This window comes from Melanostigma gelatinosum, assembly GCF_949748355.1.
Source record: "Melanostigma gelatinosum genome assembly, chromosome: 16".
In the NCBI taxonomy this organism is placed as follows: domain Eukaryota; kingdom Metazoa; phylum Chordata; class Actinopteri; order Perciformes; family Zoarcidae; genus Melanostigma; species Melanostigma gelatinosum.
Window position 1 is genome coordinate 24,434,224 of NC_136649.1, and position 19,919 is coordinate 24,454,142.

General features: G+C 48.2%; 2 protein-coding genes across 3 annotated transcripts in view; both read left to right on the forward strand.

The window, feature by feature from the left end:
• Positions 1–19,649, forward strand: part of traf3 (TNF receptor-associated factor 3) — a 23,961-nt gene extending 4,312 nt beyond the window's left edge. Inside the window, exons 3-15 of one of the 2 annotated variants that reach the window (XR_013772721.1) lie at positions 880–1,045; positions 2,484–2,535; positions 2,612–2,716; positions 2,917–3,081; positions 5,122–5,202; positions 9,934–10,008; positions 10,092–10,184; positions 10,259–10,399; positions 10,939–11,116; positions 12,496–12,839; positions 13,654–13,845; positions 17,492–19,331; positions 19,365–19,649. Coding sequence is in view for 1 of the 2 variants with exons in the window: in XM_079287302.1 (XP_079143428.1) it covers positions 880–1,045; positions 2,484–2,535; positions 2,612–2,716; positions 2,917–3,081; positions 5,122–5,202; positions 9,934–10,008; positions 10,092–10,184; positions 10,259–10,399; positions 10,939–11,116; positions 12,496–12,839; positions 13,654–13,845; positions 17,492–17,527 (1,628 nt within the window). In the remaining variant the exon portion in view is untranslated. Of the gene's footprint in view, positions 1–879; positions 1,046–2,483; positions 2,536–2,611; positions 2,717–2,916; positions 3,082–5,121; positions 5,203–9,933; positions 10,009–10,091; positions 10,185–10,258; positions 10,400–10,938; positions 11,117–12,495; positions 12,840–13,653; positions 13,846–17,491 lie in introns of both variants that reach the window. The other variant, XM_079287302.1, reaches the window with a different exon arrangement.
• Positions 19,060–19,919, forward strand: part of mipol1 (mirror-image polydactyly 1) — a gene marked incomplete at its 5' end in the record, with an annotated part of 49,265 nt that continues 48,405 nt past the window's right edge. The window contains one exon of the mRNA XM_079286841.1: positions 19,060–19,085. Within this exon, the coding sequence (XP_079142967.1) occupies positions 19,060–19,085 (26 nt within the window). The remainder of the gene's footprint in view (positions 19,086–19,919) is intronic.

A 19,919-nucleotide genomic window follows, 5' to 3' on the forward strand; every position in this document is an offset into this window, starting at 1 on the left:
TTCAGGATGAACTCAGGTGTGTCTCTGTGTTCAGGATGAACTCAGGTGTGTCTCTGTGTTCAGGCTGAACTCAGGTGTGTCTCTGTGTTCAGGCTGAGTGAACTCAGGTGTGTCTCTGTGTTCAGGCTGAGTGAACTCAGGTGTGTCTCTGTGTTCAGGCTGAACTCAGGTGTGTCTCTGTGTTCAGGGTAAACTCAGGTGTGTCTCTGTGTTCAGGATGAACTCAGGTGTGTCTCTGTGTTCAGGCTGAACTCAGGTGTGTCTCTGTGTTCAGGATGAACTCAGGTGTGTCTCTGTGTTCAGGCTGAACTCAGGTGTCTCTCTGTGTTCAGGGTGAACTCAGGTGTGTCTCTGTGTTCAGGCTGAACTCAGGTGTGTCTCTGTGTTCAGGATGAACTCAGGTGTGTCTCTGTGTTCAGGTGTGTCTCTGTGTTCAGGCTGAACTCAGGTGTGTCTCTGTGTTCAGGATGAACTCAGGTGTGTCTCTGTGTTCAGGTGTGTCTCTGTGTTCAGGGTAAACTCAGGTGTGTCTCTGTGTTCAGGATGAACTCAGGTGTGTCTCTGTGTTCAGGTGTGTCTCTGTGTTCAGGCTGAACTCAGGTGTGTCTCTGTGTTCAGGATGAACTCAGGTGTGTCTCTGTGTTCAGGCTGAACTCAGGTGTGTCTCTGTGTTCAGGGTAAACTCAGGTGTCTCTCTGTGTTCAGGGTAAACTCAGGTGTGTCTCTGTGTTCAGGATGAACTCAGGTGTGTCTCTGTGTTCAGGATGAACTCAGGTGTGTCTCTGTGTTCAGGATGAACTCAGGTGTGTCTCTGTGTTCAGGATGAACTCAGGTGTGTCTCTGTGTTCAGGGTAAACTCAGGTGTCTCTCTGTGTTCAGGTGTCCCTGCAGGTTTCCTGCCTCTTCACGGAGGATTCAGAGATCACTTTGTATTAACTCCAGAAGCCAAATACTGCTGCGAGACCTGCAGCCTGGTCCTGTGTCAGCCCCGCCAGACAGAATGTGGACACCGCTTCTGTCAGAGCTGCATCAACGACATCCTCAGGTAAGAGAAAGAGAGACTGTTAGACAGGAAATGCTTTACAGGTGTTTGTGCTCCATAATCTTTCAGCTTCAAGAATAAATTCAAACCTAAGTACCTGATTTCTCGTAGACCTGAACGTGTTTATGTTCTGCGGTCTTTACACATGCTAAACACATACTAAACACATACTAAACACATACTAAACACATAATAAACACACACTAAACACATAATAAACACACACTAAACACATAATAAAGACACACTAAACACATACTAAACACATAATAAACACACACTAAACACATACTAAACACACACTAAACACATAATAAAGACACACTAAACACATACTAAACACATAATAAACACACACTAAACACATACTAAACACATACTAAACACATACTAAACACATACTAAACACATAATAAACACACACTAAACACATAATAAACACACACTAAACACATAATAAAGACACACTAAACACATACTAAACACATAATAAACACACACTAAACACATACTAAACACACACTAAACACATAATAAACACACACTAAACACATAATAAAGACACACTAAACACATACTAAACACATAATAAACACACACTAAACACATACTAAACACATACTAAACACATAATAAACACACACTAAACACATAATAAACACACACTAAACACATAATAAACACATACTAAACACATACTAAACACATAATAAACACACACTAAACACATACTAAACACATACTAAACACATACTAAACACATACTAAACACATAATAAACACACACTAAACACATACTAAACACATACTAAACACATACTAAACACACACTAAACACATACTAAACACATAATAAACACACACTAAACACATAATAAACACACACTAAACACATAATAAACACACACTAAACACATAATAAAGACACACTAAACACATACTAAACACATAATAAACACACACTAAACACATACTAAACACATACTAAACACATAATAAACACACACTAAACACATAATAAACACACACTAAACACATAATAAACACATACTAAACACATACTAAACACATAATAAACACACACTAAACACATACTAAACACATACTAAACACATACTAAACACATACTAAACACATAATAAACACACACTAAACACATAATAAACACACACTAAACACATAATAAACGCGTAATAAACACGTAATAAACACGTACTATACACGTACTGAACACGTACTGAACACACTTATCAATTGTTTGTTCTCAGTGATATACTCCCTGTTATGATTTGAATGCACTTATTGTAAGTTGTTTAGGACAAAAGTTTCTGTCCATTGAATGTCATGTAACAGGTGGAGGTTGCAGTTCATGCTCTGACCAGCAGGTTGTCAACCTTTCTCTCTCTCTTCAGTTGAATTAATGTCCTCTTTCATCCTGTAGTCATCCAACCCCGGTATGTCCAGCTGACATGGAGCCTCTGTTCAAAGACAAGGTGGGCAGAGGTCATTAATTCATGAATCATCATCATTTATTAATTGATGAGTTACTGAACTGTGTTTATTTTTCAGATCTTCAGAGACGTTTGCTGCCATCGTGAGATCATGGCGCTGAAGGTTTACTGTCGCAGTGAAGCAAACGGCTGTGAGGAGCAGATGAGTCTCCAGCAGATACCTGTAAGAAAAACAAGAGCATCCTGCTCTTTGATTGGCTGTAGAGTGTGCTGTATAAATCCTATATGTGTACCTCAAACACCGTTAACAGTTGACTAAAAACAACAAAGGACCCCCAGGTGTCCACGTGCAATTGATGACCAGGTTTGATCATATCAAGACAACTCAGTCTTCCTTTCTGTCTCTCACTTGTCTGTCTGTAGGACCACCTGAATGTGTGTCCGTTCTTCGAGGTTCCTTGTCCGTTGGGTAAATGTAAAGAGCGAATGATGAGGAAAGAGATTCCAGACCACCTGAGCTGGAAATGCAAACACAGAGAGACCAGCTGCGAGTTCTGCATGACCAAGATGCCTCTGACCGACCTGCAGGTATCTCATGACATCACTGCTGACCAATCTGCAAGTAGACTAGCTCCAGTTCTGGAGACTTGCTGTAGAGGTCTGAGGACTAGTTGCAGAAGCCAGTGGACTAGCTGCAGTGGATGATTGGGGACTAGTTGCAGAGGTCTGGGGACTAGTTGTAGAGGATTGGGGACTAGTTCAGATGTCTGGGGACTAGCTGCAGAGGTGTGGGGACTAGCTGCAGAGGTCTGGGGACTAGTTGCAGAGGATAGGGGACTAGCTGCAGAGGTCTGGGGACTAGCTGCAGAGGTCTGGGGACTAGTTGCAGAGGATTGGGGACTAGTTGCAGAGGATTGGGGACTAGCTGCAGAGGTCTGGGGACTAGTTTCAGAGGTCTGGGGACTAGTTGCAGAGGATTGGGACTAGTTGCAGAGGTCTGGGGACTAGTTGCAGAGGTCTGGGGACTAGTTGCAGAGGTCTGGGGACTAGTTGCAGAGGTCTGGGACTAGTTGCAGAGGTCTGGGGACTAGTTACAGAGGTCTGGGGACTAGCTGCAGAGGTCTGGGGACTAGTTGCAGAGGATTGGGGACTAGTTGCAGAGGATTGGGGACTAGCTGCAGAGGTCTGGGGACTAGTTTCAGAGGTCTGGGGACTAGTTGCAGAGGATTGGGGACTAGTTGCAGAGGATTGGGGACTAGTTTCAGAGGTCTGGGGACTAGTTGCAGAGGTCTGGGGACTAGTTGCAGAGGTCTGGGGACTAGTTGCAGAGGTCTGGAGACTAGTTGCAGAGGATTGGGGACTAGTTGCAGAGGTCTGGGACTAGTTGCAGAGGTCTGGGGACTAGTTGCAGAGGATTGGGGACTAGTTGCAGAGGATTGGGACTAGTTGCAGAGGTCTGGGGACTAGTTGCAGAGGATTGGGTACTAGTTGCAGAGGATTGGGGACTAGCTGCAGAGGTCTGGGGACTAGTTTCAGAGGTCTGGGGACTAGTTGCAGAGGATTGGGGACTAGTTGCAGAGGATTGGGGACTAGTTTCAGAGGTTTGGGGACTAGTTGCAGAGGTCTGGGGACTAGTTGCAGAGGTCTGGGGACTAGTTGCAGAGGTCTGGAGACTAGTTGCAGAGGATTGGGGACTAGTTGCAGAGGTCTGGGACTAGTTGCAGAGGTCTGGGGACTAGTTGCAGAGGATTGGGGACTAGTTGCAGAGGATTGGGACTAGTTGCAGAGGTCTGGGGACTAGTTGCAGAGGATTGGGGACTAGTTGCAGAGGATTGGGGACTAGTTGCAGAGGTCTGGGGACTAGTTGCAGAGGATTGGGGACTAGTTGCAGAGGTCTGGGGACTAGTTGCAGAGGATTGGGACTAGTTGCAGAGGATTGGGACTAGTTGCAGAGGTCTGGGGACTAGTTGCAGAGGATTGGGGACTAGTTGCAGAGGTCTGGGGACTAGTTGCAGAGGATTGGGGACTAGTTGCAGAGGATTGGGGACTAGTTGCAGAGGTCTGGGGACTAGTTGCAGAGGATTGGGGACTAGTTGCAGAGGATTGGGGACTAGTTGCAGAGGTCTGGGGACTAGTTGCAGAGGATTGGGGACTAGTTGCAGAGGATTGGGGACTAGTTGCAGAGGATTGGGGACTAGTTGCAGAGGTATGGGGACTAGTTGCAGAGGATTGGGGACTAGTTGCAGAGGTCTGGGGACTAGTTGCAGAGGATTGGGGACTAGTTGCAGAGGATTGGGGACTAGTTGCAGAGGATTGGGGACTAGTTGCAGAGGATTGGGGACTAGTTGCAGAGGATTGGGGACTAGCTTTACCACGGTTTTTGAAGCGGGAGCACCTTTAGTGGCGCTTTTCGGAGTGATCAGCATCTAAGTGGGTAAAGGCAAATAATGGAACAGCTAGAGCAGTCTGGTAAGTTCACTTGTGCAAGATAACAACATTATGTTATGGATATATGGTCCAGCCATAGACTGCACTATCGTTCTGTGAAGCTGCCGTCCACATTCTGAAGTCCAGTCTAAAGTTTTTAGTCGTGATGATTAACATAGTGAAGTTTCTGTCTGTTTCCAGAAACACAAAGAGACGGTGTGTCCAGCGTTCCCAGTGTCCTGTCCAAACCACTGCTCCTTTTCCTCCCTTCTCCGGAGTGAGGTAGTGATCCAGTTTGTCTTCTGCCGTCCAGTCACTCTGAATTTACCAGTGCGCATTTGTGTAACGCTTCTAGAGGAACGGAAGACGTGTGGCCATTGTTGTTGATGTCGTGCGTAAGTTTTAAGTAAAGTCTGAAACATGTACAGTTGTCGCTGGAGTTATTGAATTAACATGGTAGCAGAGGATGGCGGCTGGCAATTACAAAGTTCGGCCGCCGTTTGACGAGAAGAAGTCTTACGAGAGCTAAAAAAAATGAGGTTGAAATTTGGACGCTGGTGACGGACCTCGAGGAGAAGGAGCAGGCCTCGGCGGTCGCTTTATCGCTGACGGGAAGAGCGAGGGAAAGTGCAGTAGAAGTTGCCGCAGAGGATTTGAACGACAATGAAGGAATGAATGTACTAATCACGAAACGGACGCTGTGTTTTTGAAAGTGGAAACTGATCACCAGTACGAGGCGTACACAGAGTTTGACCGGATCACAAGAGAACATGGCGTCTCCGTGGTCGATTACATTGTCGAGTTTGAGCGCCGGTACCACAGAATACGTAAGTTCAAGATGGAGCTTCCAGATGCTGCAGGACTCGATGTTAAAGACAAACAGTTAGCTTTGGACACGCGGTAAGCGCTTTCGTTTGTAAACATGAAGTCAGCCTTGAAGAGAATCTTTGGCGATAATTCTCCACAAGAAGGAGCTGATGACCTCCGTGTGTGGGGGGGGGTGCTGCCGACTCTGCCTACTACACACGGTTTACCGGCAAGCGTGAAAGTAACGTCAGGTACGGTCTGATTCTGAGGTCAAGCCCACAGATCCATGCGGCTGTCCAAGGGACGAATCCACTGGACAGATACGGGAGAAGATCAAGATGTGCAGTCTGCCAAAGCACATATCACCGAGCAAAAGACTGTCCTCACAAAAATGAACGTGACGGAGGATGAGAAAGTGACAGATGTTGAAGAATGCAACCAACATCTTCAGGACATTACTGCGTGAACATCAGAGATGTGAGTAACCCAGATGAACATGAGCCCCAGAATGAGGATGATATTCTCACTCCGACAGGAAACATGACAACAAAAGAAAAACCAAAGGTTCTGTTGAAACTACACAAGCAATTTGGACACGCCTCTGTTGACAGACTGAAGAAACGAGTGGCCTGCTCAGGTGATGCTGATGATGAATGCACCACGATCCTTATGCTGCGTTCACACCGGTCGCGTTGATGTTTTGACGCACTGCACAATCGCGTCCAACGCGCCGCCGGTCGTGTTCACACCAAACGCCGCAAAATCTCGTAGCGCCGGAGAGGGGGCGTGGTTTATCGACTGGAAGCCGTTCATCTGGCCGCCATTTCTTTCCGCTGTCAACCGTGAAAGGAATAAGGACGTGTTTGTACGTGTTTTGTACGTGTTTTGTACGTGGTGTGGAAGTCCCTCAAACATCGGAATGCCAAACGCCGTCATGTCTGGTTCATAACATCGTTCAGAGGAGCTCCGTGGATTGTATCGAGCTGTATTCACTGTCTAGCAAGCCACCGGTCGCTGTTTACTACAGCTGTAGGAACACAAAATAAACTGATTGGCTGTGATTCAACGGCAATAAACCGACAAAAGGGACTCCGAAATAACTACGTAATGATGGTGATTTGTAGGTTACTGGTCTTCTCAATGGAGCTCTGATGGATCGGTGCTAGGCTATGCTAACATCGTAGCAGCTCCACCAGCACTCAATAACGTCACGTAGACGTAAATACGGCGTCTGTTCATTGTTTGTACCGTATGGTTTACACACACACATGTATACACATAGTTTGGTCCGGTCTCTGTTGATATGAGGTATCAGAGCTCTGGGTGAACACAGACGGCTACAGGATTTATTTCCTGATTCAACAACGGCAGGAAGCCAGTGATGACAGGGGGAGCAACTCAACGCTGATAGGCTATCGCGCCACAGCGTCACGCCATTATGTCGCTGAAGTTGAAAAATTTCAACTCGCGCGTTGGCGATTTTGCGGCGTCCAACGCGTCCACCGCGTCCACCGCACTGCAATAACGCGTCCAACGCGCCATCGCAAAATCGCGGCGCGCCAGTCTCATCGCGTCTGTGCAGAGACTTTGTATGTAATCTCGACGCGCGTCAAAAAATCAACGCGACCGCTGTGAACGCAGCATTAAGGACATTGTAGAAAACTGTGAGACGTGCATCAGATATAGCAAACCAAAGCCTGCGGTGGGTTTGCCCATGGCCTCAACCTACAATGAAACTGTAGCTGTGGATTTGCATGAGCTAGAGCCGGGAGTGTGGTATCTGCATGCAATTGACCGCTTCACACGCTTCAGTGCAGGGAGCATCGTCACCACCAAGAAACCCAAAGAGATTGTGAAGCACTTTCTACATTGCTGGATAAGTGTTCATGGTCCTCCACGCAGACTGTTCAGTGACTATGGGGGTGAATTCAACAACGAAGACATGAGGAACATGGCTGAAAGCTTCAACAACTGCAGCTTACAGCCCATGGAGCAATGGGCTTTTGGAAAGGCAGAATCAAACCCTCACTGAAATCCTGATGAAAGTGAAGGACAATGGATGTGACTGGAGGATGGGCCTAGACTGAGCCCTGATGGCAAAGAACTCTATCCACACCGTGCACGGCTACAGTCCCTACCAGCTGGTATTTGGACAAAACACAAATCTGCCTTCAGTTCTCACTAATAAGCCGCCAGCTCTGGAAGGTACTGATATGAGTACTTGGACAGCCCAGCATATCACAACATTACATGCTGCAAGGAGAGCGTTTACAGAAGCCGAGTCCTCTGAAAGGATCCAAAGAGCCCTTCGTAAACAACTGCGGCCCACTGATGACGATACGAAGCAGGGGACAGTCTACTACAGACGGCTGGATTGTACAGAATGGAAAGGTCCAGGTGTGGTCATCGGCCAAGATGGTGCGGTGATATTTGTGAGGCATGGTGGCACTTACGTTCGCGTACATCACTCCAGGCTTAGAAAAGTAGAGAGCCCACAAGCAGTGCTGGGAGAAAGGGACATTCAGCTGGACGGGACTGAACATCATACATTACCAGAACCTGCTGCAATGAGAATAACGATGACACTGAAAATGAAAGTGAGGAAGAGACGCCTACAAATGGTGAGGAGAACAGTGAACCCCCTCACACACCAAGACAGCCAGAAGGAGGTAGCCATGGTCACTCGGACGCATCACAGAACAACTCAACCACAACTTAGTCTGGCCTCAGTCTCCGAGGACCAGCTCGCTGACTGCTTGACTAAGAAGAGGACATCTGCACTTGTTCTGCTGAGGGCTCTCAGCGAAGGTGGATGGCAACTTAAAGGCTAAACGAGCTCATCAACAAAATCCTTACTACCTTACGACGAGCCTTACTTAGTTTAAACCTGTTTAAGGTTCTGAGTTTTTTAAGCAGTGCGTATGTGTGAACGCTTTGAGTTCGAGAGGAACGGAGGACGTGTAGCCATTGTCGAGCTTCCGTTTTGAGTAAAGTCTTAAACATGTACAGCTGTCGCTGGAATCATTGAACTCCCCCTCGGTGGTGTCATCAGCAGACATAGGACGTCTTTCCACTGTTATGCTGATGATACACAGCTCTACATCAAAACTGCCCCAAGCCCCTCTGCAGCCATGTCACGTCTCACCTCCTGTCTTGGGGAGATGAAGGCGTGGATGAGCAACAACTTTCTCCAGTTAAACAGCAGCAAAACCGAAGCCCTCCTTGTTGGCACTCCACACCAGGTTCAGTCATCCTCCATAACTCATCTCACCTTCGACGGTCAGGTCACCCCCCTCTCCTCCACAGTCACTAATCTGGGAGTTAAGTTTGACCCACACCTGTCCTTTAATGACCATATAAAACACCTATGCATCTCGTTTTATCATCTCAAAAACATCTCCAAACTCCGCCCACTTTAACCCGTCAGATGCAGAGAAGCTCGTCCACGCCTTTATATCCTCAAGACTGGACGACTGCAACGCACTATTCACTGGCATCACTGGCAAGAACATCCAGAAGCTGCAATACATCCAAAGCAGCGCTGCCAGGATCCTGATGAGAGTCCGGAAGTATGAGCACATAACACCCATTCTGCACTCCCTACACTGGCTCCCTGTCTCGTTCCAGATTGACTACAAAGTCCTGCTCCTCACACATAAATGCATAAATGGACACGCACCTCCCTACCTACAAGACCTCATCACTCCCCAAATCTCCACCCGCACCCTCAGATCATCAAACAGCTCCTCCGGGTCCCCAGCACCAAGCTCCGCACCATGGGCGACCGGGCCTTTGGCTCGGCAGCTCCACGCCTATGGACCAGATCCCTGACCACCTAAGGGCAACACAGACCCTGTCTCTTTAAGACCGGCCTAAAAACCTTTCTGTTCAGGAAAGCCTTTCTGACCCAAGTCCTGTCAGTTATTTCTTTTGTGTTTCTGTTCATTCACTGGTTTTTATTTTATTATAGTTTTTTTATGTTTTAACTATGTTTTTACCATGTTTTTACTGTGTACTGGCTCTGTGGCACTCTGAGATTTTTTAAAAAGAAATGAAAAGTGCATTACAAATAAAATACATTATTATTATTATTATTATTAACAAGTCTGATTCAGTGTACCGGAGGTCTGTGGAGGCATCTCACCTGTGTAACCCAGCAGCAGCACCTGGTGGTGATGACTCATTGATTTGTTGTGTGTTGTTTAGCTGTCCAGCCACCAACACGACTGTCCCAAAGCTCAGGTGAGCTGTCAGTTCCACCGCTACGGCTGCACCTTCAAGGTAACCGCTCGTCCTCTTCCTCTACTTCTTCTTCCGTTTCTTCTTCTCCGTATGAATGTTAATGTGCTTATTTTGTACTTCAGGGTTTGAACCAGGACATGAGGCAGCACGAGTCCACCTCGGCAGCCGAACACCTGAGAATGATGTTCAACAGAAACTCCACGTTAGAGAACAAGGTAACCACAGCAAACCGGACTGAGGTAACACGGAACAGGGTTCTGTGACTGATCTTTGTGTGCCGTTTCCACAGGTGGAGGATATTAAAGGTGAGCTGTTGGAGAGGTACAAGGTGCTCCCTGCTCTCAGCAGTCGACTGTCCGAACTTGAGAACCAGAGCAACGAGTTGAGAGAGAAGAACCGACAGATGGAGCAGAAACTGGCCACCATGCAGGTAATACTTTTACCTAATTCTACTAAGGCAAGGGCGTATAGTTACACAACACATTTCATATACTGTGACAGACAGAAGTAGTGTTAGAAATCCCACAAAATCAGTACATTGCAGAAATGAATAACCCACACAATTAAGGCCTTAAAATGCATTAGGAAAGCGTTAAAGTTGTCTGAACGCTTTGTTTGTACCCCTAAAAGACTGTGACTGTAGTGCAACCTGCTCGAGATGAACGAGATTAGGCAGAAAGTGTGCAATGACACAGTGCTGTCTACATCACTGTGTGTAGTACATCATAGACAGTCTGACCCTAAGCCTTGTCTGGCAGAAGCAGCTGTAAATAAAGGTGTATATGCTTTAAATGTGGGTGGAAACAATAAGCACTGTGATGGCAGAGCTTATGGGGGACTGGGATTGAAACTGTGACAAAACTGGAGCCAAAGACTGCAGGTGAAGCCTCAGAACCATCAGCTACATTTTATTAACTGACCAGTCCCTCTTCTGAACCCGGACAGACAATCATCTCTCTCTTCCTGTAGAAACTAATGAGCTCTCACTCAGAGAAGCTCCTGGAGGTGGAGCTGGAGCTTCGTTCCCTCCGTGTGCTCAGAGATGAGGTGGAGAACTTGAGAGGAACGCTGGAGACCGTCCGGACGAGACTGAACACTCTAGAACAAGGGGGACGCAGCGGGACTGGATCCACAACACACACTCTGGGTCAGAACACACACTGGGGACGGGACTGGGGACCATTTGCAGAAGTGTCTGAGATCTAAGGTCTAGGGACTAGTTGCAGAAGTCTGGTGAAAAGTTTCAGAGGCCGAAGGACTAATTCAGAGGAATGGGATCTAGTTTCTGATGTCTTGGGACTAGTTTCAGAGGTCTGGGGACTAGTGGCAGAGGTCTGGGGACTAGTTTCAGATGTCTTGGGACTAGTTTCTGATGTCTGGGGACTAGTTTCAGAGGACTGGGGACTAGTTGCAGAGGTTTGGGGACTAGTTTCAGATGTCTGGGATCTAGTTTCAGAGGACTGGGGACTAGTTTCAGAGGTCTGGGGACTAGTTTCAGAGGAATGGGGACTAGTTTCAGAGGAATGGGGTCTAGTTGCTGAGGTCTGGGGACTAGTTGCTGAGGTCTGGGGACTAGTTTCAGAGGTCTGGGGACTAGTTGCTGAGGTCTGGGGACTAGTTGCTGAGGTCTGGGGACTAGTAGCTGAGGTCTGGGGACTAGTTTCAGAGGTCTGGGGACTAGTTGCTGAGGTCTGGGGACTAGTTTCAGAGTTCTAGGGACTAGTTTCAGAGTTCTGGGGACTAGTTTCAGAGTTCTAGGGACTAGTTTCAGAGTTCTGGGGACTAGTTTCAGAGTTCTGGGGACTAGTTTCAGAGGTCTGGGGACTAGTGGCAGAGGTCTGGGGACTAGTTTCAGAGTTCTAGGGACTCGTTTCAGAGTTCTGGGGACTAGTTTCAGAGTTCTAGGGACTAGTTTCAGAGTTCTGGGGACTAGTTTCAGAGTTCTGGGGACTAGTTTCAGAGGTCTGGGGACTAGTTTCAGAGGTCTGGGGACTAGTAGCTGAGGTCTGGGGACTAGTTTCAGAGGAATGGGGTCTAGTTGCTGAGGTCTGGGGACTAGTTGCTGAGGTCTGGGGACTAGTTGCTGAGGTCTGGGGACTAGTTGCTGAGGTCTGGGGACTAGTTGCTGAGGTCTGGGGACTAGTTGCTGAGGTCTGGGGACTAGTAGCTGAGGTCTGGGGACTAGTTTCAGAGGTCTGGGGACTAGTTGCTGAGGTCTGGGGACTAGTTTCAGAGTTCTAGGGACTAGTTTCAGAGTTCTGGGGACTAGTTTCAGAGTTCTAGGGACTAGTTTCAGAGTTCTGGGGACTAGTTTCAGAGTTCTGGGGACTAGTTTCAGAGGTCTGGGGACTAGTTTCAGAGTTCTGGGGACTAGTTTCAGAGTTCTGGGGACTAGTTTCAGAGGTCTGGGGACTAGTGGCAGAGGTCTGGGGACTAGTTGCTGAGGTCTGGGGACTAGTTTCAGAGGTCCAGGACTGAAACACAGTTAATCAATAACTCTAATAATGAATATTCACATCTTTGCAGCATCCCTGGAGAATCAGCTTAAGCGACATGATGAGATGCTGAGTGTCCATGAGATCCGATTAGCCGACATGGACCTGCGTTTCCAGGTACTGGAGACGGCGAGTTACAACGGGACCCTGATCTGGAAGATCCGCGACTACAAGAGAAGGAAACAGGAAGCGGTGGGGGCGAAGACACTTTCGCTGTACTCGCAGCCATTTTACACCGGATACTTCGGGTACAAGATGTGCGCCCGTGTCTACCTGAACGGTGACGGCATGGGCAAGGGGACGCACCTGTCACTGTTCTTCGTGGTGATGAGAGGCGAGTACGACGCCCTGCTGCCCTGGCCCTTCAAACAGAAGGTACTGACTAGTTACTGCCCTGTTTACTGAAGGATTATAAGATACAAGGTGTTTGTGGGGGCGGAATCTCACCCCATCGGGAGCAGGCCAGCACACGTGGACTGTTAGCTTCACAGTCACACGGCGCTAAAAACGTTACCGAAACTGGTTTACCGTCAAAAAGGATTTTAATCCCACTGATGCAAGTACGATTACAGTTTTACAATGGAGTACATTACTCCTATGAAATATCACAATATTACCCACCCGGTGCAAAAACTCTCCTCGCTCCTCAGGGAAAACACGTCCGTTCCCTGGGGGCGTAATTAACAGAGAGAAAAGGCTTTCTAGATCCCGCCCTCATATCCGTTCGAAACTCCTCCCCTTCCGTCTATCCCAATTCCTATTAGCTAACTTCCCTGTGCACTTCTGTAAACGCCTGTCTTCAAGTCTCTCTTTCCCTGAGTTCCTAACACATTCAATGACTGTCAGTTATTGCTCAATCCCTTCTATGATAATCCTTCAGTATAAAAGTTCAACTTCTTGCAACTTTGGCATAAGCTTCATGTCTCAAATTCTACTTCTAGCTGCTTATCCCAAAACACTTTATGTTTATTTAATTATGCATTTCCAAAACACTTATGATTATGACTAATTATGAATTCTTAATTATGAATGATTAATCACTTTTATTATATCTGCTGAACACACAGTTCTTTGCTCAAATTTCTTACATGTTGTATCAGTGAACCAATCTGTATTTCAAAATCTTTTGGATTCAAACAAGTGAAACCTTCTGTCTGTCTTTTTGTTGATCTTTCTGTTTGTCTGATAGGTGACTCTGATGCTGATGGACCAGGGTCCGTCGAGGAAACACTTGGGGGACGCCTTTAAGCCTGATCCAAACAGCAGCAGCTTCAGACGTCCTGCAGCAGAGATGAACATTGCCTCTGGCTGTCCTCTGTTTGTTTCTCAGAGTGTCCTGGAGACTGGCAGCTACATCAAGGATGACACCATCTTCATCAAGGTGATGATACACAACTCTGGGTCTGGGCACTAGTTGCAGAAATCTGAGCACACGTTTTAGAGAACTGAGGATTAGTTGTGGAGATCTAGGGACAAGCTGCAGAGGTCTGGGGACTAGTTGCAGAGGTCTGGGGACTAGTTGCAGAGGTTTGGGGACTAGTTGCAGAAGTATGGGGACTAGTTGCAGAGGTCTGGGGACTAGTTGCAGAGGTTTGGGGACTAGTTGCATAAGTCTGGGGACTAGTTGCATAAGTATGGGGACTAGTTGCATAAGTCTGGGGACTAGTTGCAGAAGTCTGGGGACTAGTTGCAGAGGTCTGGGGACTAGTTGCAGAGGTCTGGGGACTAGTTGCAGAGGTTTGGGGACTAGTTGCAGAAGTATGGCGACTAGTTGCATAAGTCTGGGGACTAGTTGCAGAAGTCTGGGGACTAGTTGCAGAGGTCTGGGGACTAGTTGCAGAAGTCTGGGGACTAGTTGCAGAGGTCTGGGGACTAGTTGCAGAGGTTTGGGGACTAGTTGCAGAAGTATGGGGACAAGTTGCAGAGGTCTGGGGCCTAGTTGCAGAGGTCTGGGGCCTAGTTGCAGAGGTCTGGGGCCTAGTTGCAGAGGTCTGGGGACTAGTTGCAGAAGTATGGGGACTAGTTGTAGAGGTCTGGGGACTAGTTGCAGAGGTTTGGGGACTAGTTGCAGAGGTTTGGGGACTAGTTGCAGAGGTCTGGGGACTAGTTGCAGAGGTTTGGGAACTAGTTGCAGAGGTGTGGGGACTAGCTGCAGAGGTTTGGGGACTAGTTGCAGAGGTTTGGGGACTAGTTGCAGAAGTATGGGGACAAGTTGCAGAGGTCTGGGGCCTAGTTGCAGAGGTCTGGGGCCTAGTTGCAGAGGTCTGGGGACTAGTTGCAGAAGTATGGGGACTAGTTGTAGAGGTCTGGGGACTAGTTGCAGAGGTTTGGGGACTAGTTGCAGAGGTTTGGGAACTAGTTGCAGAGGTTTGGGGACTAGTTGCAGAGGTCTGGGGACTAGTTGCAGAGGTTTGGGAACTAGTTGCAGAGGTGTGGGGACTAGCTGCAGAGGTTTGGGGACTAGTTGCTGAGGATTGGGGACTAGTTGCAGAGGTTTGGGGACTAGTTGCAGAGGTTTGGGGACTAGTTGCAGAGGTGTGGGGACTAGCTGCAGAGGTTTGGGGACTAGTTGCAGAGGTGTGGGCACGAGTTGGAGAGGTTTGGGGACTAGCTGCAGAGGTTTGGGGACTAGTTGCAGAGGTGTGGGGACTAGCTGCAGAGGTTTGGGGACTAGTTGCAGAGGTGTGGGGACTAGTTGCAGAGGTGTGGGGACTAGCTGCAGAGGTTTGGGGACTAGTTGCAGAGGTGTGGGGACTAGCTGCAGAGGTTTGGGCACGAGTTGGAGAGGTTTGGGGACTAGCTGCAGAGGTTTGGGGACTAGTTGCAGAGGTGTGGGGACTAGCTGCATAGGTTTGGGGACTAGTTGCAGAGGTGTGGGGACTAGTTGCAGAGGTGTGGGGACTAGCTGCAGAGGTTTGGGGACTAGTTGCAGAGGTGTGGGGACTAGTTGCAGAGGTGTGGGGACTAGCTGCAGAGGTGTGGGGACTAGTTGCAGAGGTCTGGGGCCTAGTTGCAGAGGTCTGGGGCCTAGTTGTAGAGGTCTGGGGACTAGTTGCAGAGGTTTGGGGACTAGTTGCAGAGGTTTGGGAACTAGTTGCAGAGGTTTGGGGACTAGTTGCAGAGGTCTGGGGACTAGTTGCAGAGGTTTGGGAACTAGTTGCAGAGGTGTGGGGACTAGCTGCAGAGGTTTGGGGACTAGTTGCTGAGGATTGGGGACTAGTTGCAGAGGTTTGGGGACTAGTTGCAGAGGTGTGGGGACTAGCTGCAGAGGTTTGGGGACTAGTTGCAGAGGTTTGGGCACGAGTTGGAGAGGTTTGGGGACTAGCTGCAGAGGTTTGGGGACTAGTTGCAGAGGTGTGGGGACTAGCTGCAGAGGTTTGGGGACTAGTTGCAGAGGTGTGGGGACTAGTTGCAGAGGTGTGGGGACTAGCTGCAGAGGTTTGGGGACTAGTTGCAGAGGTGTGGGGACTAGCTGCAGAGGTTTGGGGACTAGTTGCAGAGGTTTGGGCACGAGTTGGAGAGGTTTGGGGACTAGCTGCAGAGGTTTGGGGACTAGTTGCAGAGGTGTGGGGACTAGCTGCAGAGGTTTGGGGACTAGTTGCAGAGGTGTGGGGACTAGTTGCAGAGGTGTGGGGACTAGCTGCAGAGGTTTGCGGTCTAGTTGCAGAGGTGTGGGGACTAGTTGCAGAGGTGTGGGGACTAGCTGCAGAGGTGTGGGGACTAGTTGCAGAGGTGTGGGGACTAGCTGCAGAGGTGTGGGGACTAGCTGCAGAGGTGTGGGGACTAGCTGCAGAGGTGTGGGGACTAGCTGCAGAGGTTTGGGGACTAGCTACAGAGGTGTGGGGACTAGTTGCAGAGGTGTGGGGACTAGCTGCAGAGGTTTGGGGACTAGCTTCAGAGGTGTGGGGACTAGTTGCAGAGGTGTGGGGACTAGCTGCAGAGGTGTGGGGACTAGCTGCAGAGGTTTGGGGACTAGTTGCAGAGGTTTGGGGACTAGTTGCAGAGGTGTGGGGACTAGTTGCAGAGGTGTGGGGACTAGTTGCAGAGGTGTGGGGACTAGCTGCAGAGGTGTGGGGACTAGCTGCAGAGGTTTGGGGACTAGCTGCAGAGGTGTGGGGACTAGTTGCAGAGGTGTGGGGACTAGCTGCAGAGGTGTGGGGACTAGCTGCAGAGGTGTGGGGACTAGCTGCAGAGGTGTGGGGACTAGCTGCAGAGGTGTGGGGACTAGTTGCAGAGGTGTGGGGACTAGCTGCAGAGGTTTGGGGACTAGCTGCAGAGGTGTGGGGACTAGTTGCAGGGCTTTGGGGACTAGCTGCAGAGGTTTGGGGACTAGCTGCAGAGGTGTGGGGACTAGTTGCAGAGGTATGGGGACTAGCTGCAGAGGTGTGGGGACTAGCTGCAGAGGTGTGGGGACTAGTTGCAGGGCTTTGGGGACTAGCTGCAGAGGTTTGGGGACTAGCTGCAGAGGTGTGGGGACTAGCTGCAGAGGTGTGGGGACTAGTTGCAGGGCTTTGGGGACTAGTTGCAGAGGTTTGGGGACTAGCTGCAGAGGTGTGGGGACTAGCTGCAGAGGTGTGGGGACTAGCTGCAGAGGTGTGGGGACTAGCTGCAGAGGTGTGGGGACTAGCTGCAGGGCTTTGGGGACTAGCTGCAGAGGTGTGGGGACTAGCTGCAGAGGTTTGGGGACTAGCTGCAGAGGTTTGGGGACTAGCTGCAGAGGTGTGGGGACTAGCTGCAGAGGTTTGGGGACTAGCTGCAGAGGTGTGGGGACTAGCTGCAGAGGTGTGGGGACTAGCTGCAGAGGTGTGGGGACTAGTTGCAGGGCTTTGGGGACTAGTTGCAGGGCTTTGGGGACTAGCTGCAGAGGTGTGGGGACTAGCTGCAGAGGTGTGGGGACTAGCTGCAGAGGTGTGGGGACTAGCTGCAGAGGTTTGGGAACCAGTGAACTAGTTTACTAACCCTCGAGGTTATGGGACTGTGTGTTTGGTTTCCATATTGATCAATATCTGTGTTGATTGGTTTGGCAGGTTACAGTGGATACCTCTGACCTTCCTGACCCGTGATGTTACGAACTCTCTGGCCGTGCTGGTCTAAGATCTGCTCACCTGTCTACGCCCAGTGGATGATGGGAAGGATCAGTGACAATGAAGGAGTCGTGCCTATCTAAGAGCGACGACGACGCCAGAAGAGAAGAAGAAGGAACATACAGGAAGCAGCCAATCAGAGTGAACATTACAGAGACCGGAGGACGGGTCTTCTTTTGATTGGCTGATGGACTAAAGAACTCGATGTGTGTGTGTGTGTGTGTGTGTGTGTGTGTGTGAATGGATTTGTGTTGCCATGACATCACCATGGTGTTATTCAGAGCCAACATGGCCGCCACAGCGAGGACATTGTTGCTGCTCATTACTGATGCCGTGCATCAAGTTTTACTTCCTGTTTACCAAAGTATGCTGGGAAATCCACTGCAGCCACAGAGTAGCTCAGCAGACCAGTGCAGACCAGCAGGATCCAGTATGAAAACCTTTACATTAAAATGTACCCAGTGCAAACCATTTACATGTAATATGAACCATTAAAAACTAGTAAGACCAGAAGAGTCTCACAAAGGACTGAGTAAGACCTGTTTAGACCCAGTACAAACCAGTGAAGACCTGTAAGTGTGAGTAGAACCTGAATGAACCCAAGTATGGAAATTAATTTAAACAAGACACACAATCCAAAAGTGTCTGCAGAACAATTCCTAGTTGCCAGTATAAGTTCTCAGTTTGTCCCAGTATAAGTTCCCAGTATGTCCCACTATAAGTTCCCAGTATGTCCCAGTATGTCATTGTATAAGGTCCCAGTCATAGTATAAGGTCCCAGTATGTCATAGTATAAGGTCCCAGTATATGTTCCCAGTCATAGTATAAGGTCCCAGTGTAAGTTCCCAGTATGTCATAGTATAAGGTCCCAGTCACAGTATAAGGTCCCAGTATGTCATAGTATAAGGTCCCAGTATAAGTTCCCAGTATGTCCCAGTATAAGTTCCCAGTCATAGTATACGGTCCCAGTATGTCATAGTATAAGGTCCCAGTATGAGTTCCCAGTATAAGTTCCCAGTATAAGGTCCCAGTATAAGTTCCCAGTGTGTCCCAGTATGAGTTCCCAGTATAAGGTCCCAGTATGAGTTCCCAGTGTGAGTTCCCAGTATAAGCTCCAAGATGTATGTTCCCAGTATAAGTTCCCAGTATGAGTTGCCAGTATGAGTTGCCAGTATGAGTTCCCAGTATAAGTTCCCAGTATAAGTTCCCAGTATGAGTTCCCAGTGTGAGTTCCAAGTGTCAGTTCCAAGTGTCAGTTCCAAGTGTGAGTTCCCAGTGTGAGTTCCCAGTGTGAGTTCCCAGTGTGAGTTCCCAGTGTGAGTTCCCAGTATGAGTTCCCAGTATGAGTTCCCAGTATGAGGTCCCAGTATGAGTTCCCAGTATGAGTTCCCAGTATAAGGTCCCAGTATGAGTTCCCAGTAGGAGGTCCCAGTATGAGTTCCCAGTATGAGTTCCCAGTATGAGTCCCCAGTATGAGTTCCCAGTATGAGTTCCCAGTATGAGTTCCCAGTATGAGTTCCCAGTATAAGTTCCCAGTGTGAGTTCCCAGTGTGAGTTCCCAGTATGAGTTCCCAGTATGAGTTCCCAGTATGAGTTCCCAGTATGAGTTCCCAGTATAAGTTCCCAGTATAAGTTCCCAGTGTGAGTTCCAAGTGTGAGTTCCCAGTATGAGTTCCAAGTGTAAGGTCCCAGTATGAGTTCCCAGTGTGAGTTCCCAGTATAAGGTCCCATGAGTTCCCAGTGTGAGTTCCCAGTATAAGGTCCCATGAGTTCCCAGTATAAGGTCCCATGAGTTCCCAGTATAAGGTCCCATGAGTTCCCAGTATAAGGTCCCATGAGTTCCCAGTGTGAGTTCCCAGTATAAGGTCCCATGAGTTCCCAGTATAAGGTCCCATGAGTTCCCAGTATAAGGTCCCATGAGTTCCCAGTATAAGGTCCCATGAGTTCCCAGTATAAGGTCCCATGAGTTCCCAGTATAAGGTCCCAGTCTGCTGAGCTCCTCTGTGGTTTCGGAGGTTTTCTTCGTCTCATTTCGACTCCTTTTGATTTATTTGCACAGTTTGAATGTTTAAAGTGTCAAAATAAAAGAAAAAGAAAACAATCTGTTTTATTTAATTTAACTTTGATTTATTGTGATTTTGGATGTTTTGGGTGATTTGACTGTTTGTAAACATTGACAATGGTGTTAAAATGGTGTTTATTAATAAACGATCTCCACATTTAAAACAAACATAGAATAAATACATAAATATGAATAAATATATATAACATAAATATTTATTTATTTATCAAATATTAAATTTAGTTATTGAAGCTGTTTTGACAAAAACAAGTACATAGATTACTAGAGGAGTAGAAGAAGAAGAAGAAA